Source organism: Morone saxatilis, unplaced genomic scaffold (genome assembly GCF_004916995.1).
Source record: "Morone saxatilis isolate NCDOM2014 unplaced genomic scaffold, NCSU_SB_2.0 Contig18, whole genome shotgun sequence".
NCBI classification, from domain to species: domain Eukaryota; kingdom Metazoa; phylum Chordata; class Actinopteri; family Moronidae; genus Morone; species Morone saxatilis.
Window position 1 is genome coordinate 3,537,020 of NW_023339740.1, and position 7,818 is coordinate 3,544,837.

General features: G+C 41.2%; 1 protein-coding gene across 1 annotated transcript in view; it reads right to left on the minus strand.

Moving 5' to 3' along the window:
- The window catches only part of elk4 (ETS transcription factor ELK4), a gene marked incomplete at its 5' end in the record, with an annotated part of 9,323 nt that extends 4,377 nt beyond the window's left edge, over positions 1 to 4,946 (minus strand). Inside the window, 2 exon segments of the mRNA XM_035661544.1 lie at positions 2,497 to 2,736; positions 4,170 to 4,946. Of these exon segments, the coding sequence (XP_035517437.1) occupies positions 2,497 to 2,736; positions 4,170 to 4,946 (1,017 nt within the window).
- Positions 4,947 to 7,818: the final 2,872 nt, after the last annotated feature.

A 7,818-nucleotide genomic window follows, 5' to 3' on the forward strand; every position in this document is an offset into this window, starting at 1 on the left:
TTTCTCGTGGCTGGTCACATATATGATGACCTCCATTAGTGACTAAGGAACTGTTCCTGTTATAACTGGTGCAGCTTAAAGTGGCTTCTGAAGATCACAAGACCTCTTCCTTCCCGCCCCTTTTTTGCTTTATGCTCCAATAACAGTTGAGCAAGCCTCGGTCAGAACCTTGGTCAACTGTCTCCTTTCCTTTTATTAAAAAATGCTATGTGCTAGGCTAATCGATGTTGAAAAGACAACCAAATTGTGACCAGTGTGTAGGATTTAGTGGCATCTAGTGGCGTAGCAAAGAGCCTTATCTAGAGTCAGTGTTTGGTTTGTTTGTTCTGCCTCTCACGTCGCTGCTGCTTGTCTGTGTATGTTGGTAAAAAGCAAGCACATCCCAACCCTTAGAGAAGTTAAGTGTATACCACATGCACAAAAGGTTTATGTGACAGTTTAAAGACCTGCTGCACATCAACATCACTGCTCTCGTCAACTTTAACTGCCACTTTTAACTGCACTAGGTCTATAATCACTTACTAACAGGTCTATTACTGGTGTCAATTTAAAATGGAATTTTAAATCCCTCAGTTTGAGTGACTCACCTCTGACAATTCATTCATTAATCTATTTTCATTTTGTTAATGAATTGTGGGGTCAAATTTGAAGATACTAAACACAAGGGCAGTAACCCATATGCAACAGTACTGACCATCAAGAACTCCTCTCATACAGCGAAGAGAAAATGCTTAAAGTCAACAACTGACAGAAGAGAGAGAAACCAGGAAGAAGAACTCATTCAACTAGCAGTGAGCTAACAGTGGGTCTCATGACCAACTGGACCTGGCCTGCTGGGGAAGGACAGAATAAAAACAGCTCTGTCTGAACCAGCAAATCTAATAGACTCCTAAATTCTATACAGTGGCACACAGTCATGCGGTCTGCATTCAGCATCACTAGGAACGACTAAACACCAAAAACGGCCAAACATCCAAGATTACTGTGGCACTGCTGCCACCTGCTGGTCAGGATCAGTAAATGTTGGAGGTTCAGGTCGTTTCTGGGTTCTGCCCAGTTAGACAATGATGCTTGTCTATTCCATTTAAACATGGTCTGCTGTTACTGAATCATCTCAAAACATTATGAGACATCATCACAAAAATGAGGAATACTGTAGACACAAAAGGTATGAATAAATGATGCAAATAATTGTTAATTATCACTTCAACAGGCAGCACTGAGCTTTTACACAACTTCTCTGATGAAAAATCAACAAACCTATTATTGGTTATAGTAATTTATCAATTTAATGTTTTAATTATAATGAAACAACACACCTACTTGGAAAATGTTGACGCATGGTTAATACAGAGTGTGAAATATACTTCATTATAAATTCAGTTGATTTTTAGTCATCTAGGTCTGCAGCAGTTTATGGGGCAGAAATGGCACACTGGATGTCAAATAGTCTTGGTTTTATCTCATGGGAGCCTTGAGGAAATTAATAAAGGAAAAAAGACTGTACCAAATACCTCACAGAGAAATACAAGTCAATGCAACAATATAGCAACACTACGTTATCTAAGAAAGGGGTGCTCAAACTTTTTCCCATTAAAGGTCAGAACTGAAACGTAATGGTGGATCACAGGCCAAAAGCAAATACTAGTTGAGATGCAAAATGGTACTAGGATTCCCTTAACTGACTGACTGTGTGCAGTGTCACTCAGATTATGAAAAATAATGAATCATTAGGGATCCTCAATTAAAAGAGCATTTTTCCCTCACAAAAGATGAACAGCAATTTCTATAATATATTTCTGAATACATTTTCTTCTTCTTAAATCAAACCTTATGGCAGGTCAACTTTGGCCCGCAGGCCCCAGTTTGGGGGCTCTGAGCAACACCAAAAACACTGAAGCAATTCAGAACAACTTTTACAAGCTCGATTCGCAGCTCATATACAGTAGGTGTGTGTAATGAGTAAATGCTCTTGATGTCCCACTGCTGATTACAGTTCCTCTATCCTTGTATATCCTCATGGCTTTGTCCTTCCAAACGTATGAAGGTGGAGCCAAGACAGGAAGAATACATCTGGCAATTTCAACTTAAATTATCTACAGTATGTATAGAAAATGTTCCTGTCTTGTAATTATTAACTGCCATGTTAATAATGTACTGTGCACTAAACAGTGTGTTGAATATTTCCCAATAAAAAGGCTATTGTAGAGATATTATATCAATTGTCATTTCATTTCCTCACTCATCATTTCTTAATTTCAAAAGATGTTATATGCCATCCTACACTTTCACCAGTGTTACTGTACATCATGCATCTTTCATACTGCTACCATTAGACTGATATTGAATGTTAACTTAACTGAAATGTCTTCATTCACTTATTGAGTATTCAACGTCTGTTTGTATGTTCTGATTTGTATCATCATTTATTTGTGTCAATGTTTTGCTTAAATGTGGTTTGACTTCACTACCAAGAGGATGAATCTAGGCCCTTACCTGTAGCATTGCTGGTGTGAGAGAGGCAGTCGGTAGAGAGGGGCTGCAGAGGTTCATGGGGGAGAAGTCAGAAGTGGTGACAAGCAGAGTTGGCGGGCTGATCTGCAGGACTTTCGGGGGCTTGCGTGTCTTTCCTGAGCTCTGAGTGCTGAGTGTGGTGCTGCTGCTCACTGAGGATGAACTGGTTTCAGCGTCCACAAAACTGGTCTCGTCTCCCGACAAACCAATGCCACTGTCCACCTGGTGGACAAAAGACAGATCATTTCATTAATAACATTTTCTTGATTTCATCACTTTTGCTTTACACTTTGCACAGCTCATTTAATTTTAAATTTTTTGAAATAATCAGTAGATGTGTCACACAGCTACTGATTATAATGTAGTATAATGTAACTTAACAGCTGCGAGAGCAGAATTGAAATGAAGCAACTAAATGGTTTTGTTGAAATTAATAGTGTGATGAATTTCACTTAAAATTAATTTCCCTGCTGTGCTGGTAGTTTTTAGGGTGTGGTGCTGCATGACTGCTACACATATACTTGAGCAATTACTTCTATAATAACAGATATTTATAATAAAAATGAATTAAATGACTACTTGTTTGTGAAAAGGGTCACTGGTAGTGATAAATTCACAAAGAATACTCATCAGAATGTAGTTTCCTTCAGCTCTAAAGACCCTTTTAGTATCTTTCAGCTGACTGTTTAGGTTTTATGGCCCACAACTTTACTGTTTTGGTTTCCGGCTGCAGCAGGTGGCTGTTTGCAGAAAAAAAAAAAAACCACTGTGCCCACATGGGCACAGTCAAAGAGTACATGATGAACATAGCGGAACATTTAGCAGTTAAAGAGAAAGTTATTTCCCTCTACTGAACTTATAACTGATCCAAATGAGTGATTGATAATGTTTCTCCATGTAAAGTGTAAACTGTTTGCCAACTCATTCATAACTAATAATTGATAATACGTTAAGAGTTTTGATTGCAGCTAGTTTACTCTGCTCCCAGGTGGCCAGGTGGTCATTGCAGGTCTTTAAAAAATGATCAAATCAACATCCATAATTATTTAATATAACTTATTAAGAGTTTAATGCTCAAAAAGCCAATCCACTTCAGTTTCCATGGTTTTGATTGGCTACGTCATTAACAACGAGCCTCCTCCACACGCGGCTCACCTGCTGATGTAAAAACAGAATCGCAGGTGGAAAGATCCTCAACGTGAGATGTGTTGTGTGGGAGACTTACTGCTGAAGAAAGTCAGCAGAGACACATACAGGGAGAAAGAAAGGCCAAACCTGTGTGTACGTGTGTGTGTGTGTAAAAGAGTACTAAAGAGAAAAGCAAGGTGAGCAAATTAAAGTTGTTTAGTAGTGAATTAAGTCAATAAGAAAACATCTATCAGAAAATAGTTGCTATTGCAATTTTTTGTAATGTTAATAAAAGAGTTGTTTTGTTTTCGTTTTGAACGTGATATCGAATTGGTGTCGAGAATCGTGAAATTTCACTGGTATTGTGACTTGCCTAATTGGGACTGTATGAGTGTGTTATGATCCGACTTGATTGACAGTGGTCTGGCAACACAAGCGAACAACCTAATAACTGCTATCTGACTCTGATTAAATAACAAAAACTGCTCAAACTTTTAGCTATTTGACTGCCATATATATACACTAACCTTTTCCTGGGCCTGAGCGTCTGTGGGTTCTGGTGCCTGAGAGTCTGCGGGGTGAGAAGATCCGGACTCCATGTCGCTGTCAATGACCAGCTCCTGGGAGGAGTCGGGCACTAGGCTTGGAGACGGGCTGGCCGAGGTCAGGTCTGATATGCTGAATGTTGGTTCCGACGGGCGGATGTGTTCAAACGAGTAGACGGACTGGGACGGCAGGGAGGAGTGTGTGCTGATGGTTTCGGCCCTCGGGGGCAGAGCTTGCAGAGAATCCAAGTGGTTGGACATCAGGGTGGGCTCTATGTCAACCTGAGGAGGCGGTGCTGGTGCTGGCTTTGGAGGAGTGTTTCCAAACTTGATGACGGATGGCAAACCGGTCGGCTGTTGCGGCTGAGCGAACTGCTCCTGGCTGTGGGCTGTGGCAATGAGACCCCTCTTGTCAGCCATCTTCTCTGCTGGGTTCTCTATTTTGATGGACTTGAAGAGCTGGCGTCCATTTTGCAGCGAGTTGAGAGTAAAGGAGGTGTACAGGCCGGAGTGGATGTAGTCGTTGCGGTTTGACTGCTTGGTGCTGGAGCTCAGAGCTGCTGTACTACCTCCTACCTTGCTGCGGTCACCAGACTCCCCCTCCAGTAGACTGCCGTCTCCCCTCTTTGACAATGGAGAGAGGCCCCCAGCACCCACATCCCCGCCGTCTGTTCGGGTACCAACATCTCCTTTCAGGATGTCAGGATAGGACACAAAGCGGTAGACAAACTTCTGACCATTCACCTTCTTTATGATGTTCTGTAAGACACAAAAAAAAGCAATTGCAGAAAATGTTAATTTATACTCTTGGTGAGTAGAATAAAAAGTGCATCATTAACATCTAGGCAGAAAGCACGGAATGAGAGCCAAAACAAGACTTTCCCTCATGTAATATGCCTTTACCAAAGAGGCAATATAGTAAAAAATAGAAGAGTGAGACCACAGAAAAGCCTTCTGCGTGGGACAGCTCTGTCCTTCCTGTCTGCACCAAACTAGCAGCCACTAATGCTGCAGCCAAACATACCAGAGCAGCCCTGCCCAGAACGCCTACAGGGTCAGGCTGTGCTTCTGCCAAACCACAAGCAGAGTGGGAGACAGACAGCACTCTCACCCTCTTCCGCAAGTCACTGAGCAAGTGGACTTTAACCGTTCTGAGATGCAATTAACTTGGGTTTTGCTATTTGCTGGTGCACTCTTTGGTGCAGCTGTCTGGAAGAAACGGTCCCCTCTGAGGCTTCAGCTGCTGCTTCAAAACATGTGCTGTTTTGCAACTTAGGCATCATGTCATTGGTTTAATTATGACTGACAAACAGATTTTATATATATACCCCGCAATCTGATCAAACTCATATTCATTTTTTCATTTCATTTCATTTTTATTTTTTGGAAGCCGGGAGTGGGCAAAAACATTAGGGTGCTCAAGCCCCTGAGCACCCTTAGAGCTGTACGTCTGTGCCTCGTTCATTCATTCAGCGTCAACAGTAATACTAGATCTTCAAAAAGAGAGGAGGACTATTCTGTAATGTGATGCAACCTCTTGTTGTTTTTCAAAACGATGGATGGTCCCATCAGCTTTTCTAGGGGGTCACTGCTCTATCAAAGGGGGACAAACAGTATTGTGTGTACTCAAAGCTGTACACGCTCCGAGTGCTACAAAATGATAAGTACTGATATTAGACAATATTATCGACATAATATTTAGTTTTCATTTCTGATAACGCTGTACAAAAGAGAAATGATCAATTTATCCATCTAGGAAATTATCAAATAACATGGATGAAATACAGGTTTATCCAGTACACACCCTTGTTTCACCAGGGTTTAACTGCCACTGACAAAAACCTTATCAGTGTTTTGTCTGTTGTTGTTTTGTCTCAGTCTGTTGTGTAGCTGCTGAACTAGCATTAGCTAACATTATAGTTTCACAGACTGACAGGAGAAGCTTCGGCACAGTCCTGTATGATCCTGATTACAGTGATTAAGATACTGATGTGATCTTTCACTGAGGCATTCCGACTACTGTTTACTAACTGCTAACATAAGCTGTTGGTCAGTACTTAATACATCCATGTCTGGGCCAGATTATGGCATGTGCAATCAGCTACAAGACTCTTCCCTGTTTATTGTTGACAGAGACTTTGAACACTAAAAGGATAGCAACCCTTGCTAACTTTTTTTAATAAGTTTGCAATCCACATTTAAAACAGCTCATAGTTTATTGTGTGGTTTGGCTATCTCAGGAAATAAATGATACAGCTCATAATATCAAAGTTTTTTTTTATCAATTGCCATTAGTAACTTGACACTTTAAGCAATATCAGGGTTCCCATTTTCTTAAGAAATCATTTTTTAGGACCATTCCAGGACATTTTTCAGGAGTTTTCTTCACAATACAGGACAACACTTGTTCTCAAACAGGTTCATTTACAGGATATTTGGTCATTTTATTCCATTTCCAGGTGTTTCCATGACTTGAAAACTAGTCTCTTAATATCCAGGTTTTCCAGTTTTTCCAGGAGATGTGGGAACCCTGAATATACTCTTGTGATTGGCATTGCAGGCCGATGCAGTCTGCACTGCAACTCTTGCTAGTGCACCCCCACTAACTTAGAAAAACACCCTCTGATTTTACTCTGGAACCAGCACTGCGACATCTGAGAACACATTCATCAGCAGTCACTGCAGTAAGCTCCCTGCATAACACCATATCCACCACATCTTTTTGCAGAATTTCTGGTTGACTTGAAGAAAATGTTTCATTGTTGTCACAAAAAATATTAAAACCAAACACGTTCTCTTATTGGATACTCTAAACGGTGCAAAATCAAATAGCAAACGTTCAAATTTGACCAGCCACTCAATAGATACCATTGTTTTTTGGCTGGCTAGTGAAGAAAATCTATAAGCCACTTGCACATTTAAGAATTATTTACATTTTTTTTCTGCCTGAGAGGGCAACCAGCAATGTATGACAAACTAAATCAACAGACAAATAAGAAGCAGACAGATAAGACTTGATTTAAGGCTCCAGTCTACCAACCACAAAGTGACCAATCAGGGGCACATTTTGGCAAACTGTATTCTGACATCATTCGGCCCAGAGAGGCCAACAAAAGGACATTCAAAAACAGCTGAAAAGGCTGATATTAGTCACATGTTTGACAAAGTTGAAGGACAACACATGCTTATGGTTTGGGGCAGGGCTAGGGAGTATTGGGGAGTTGGTTAGGCAGCATGTCCAATCAGCTTTCCTGTAGGAATTACAAGGCTGGGAGATGTATGGGGGGCAGGAAAATAGCAGGCTGACGACTCACCAAATACTGGTATCCTATAGCAGAGAAGAGGTGACTTGTTTACCTTGTCATAGTAGTATCTGAGAGCCCTGCTGAGTTTGTCATAGTTCATGTTGGGCTTGTTCTTGCGGGCTCCCCACAGCCGGGCCACCTCCTCCGCCTGCAGCAGTTTAAACTCCCCTTCCTCATTGGTCCAGCAGATCAGCTGCTCATTACTGGGATCCAATAGGAGCTGGAGAAGGAACTGCCACAGGGTGACAGAGTTGTCCATATCTCTCACTGAAAGAGTTGAAAAACAAAAATATCATCAGGTACATACTTCAGTCAGACTGCCATAC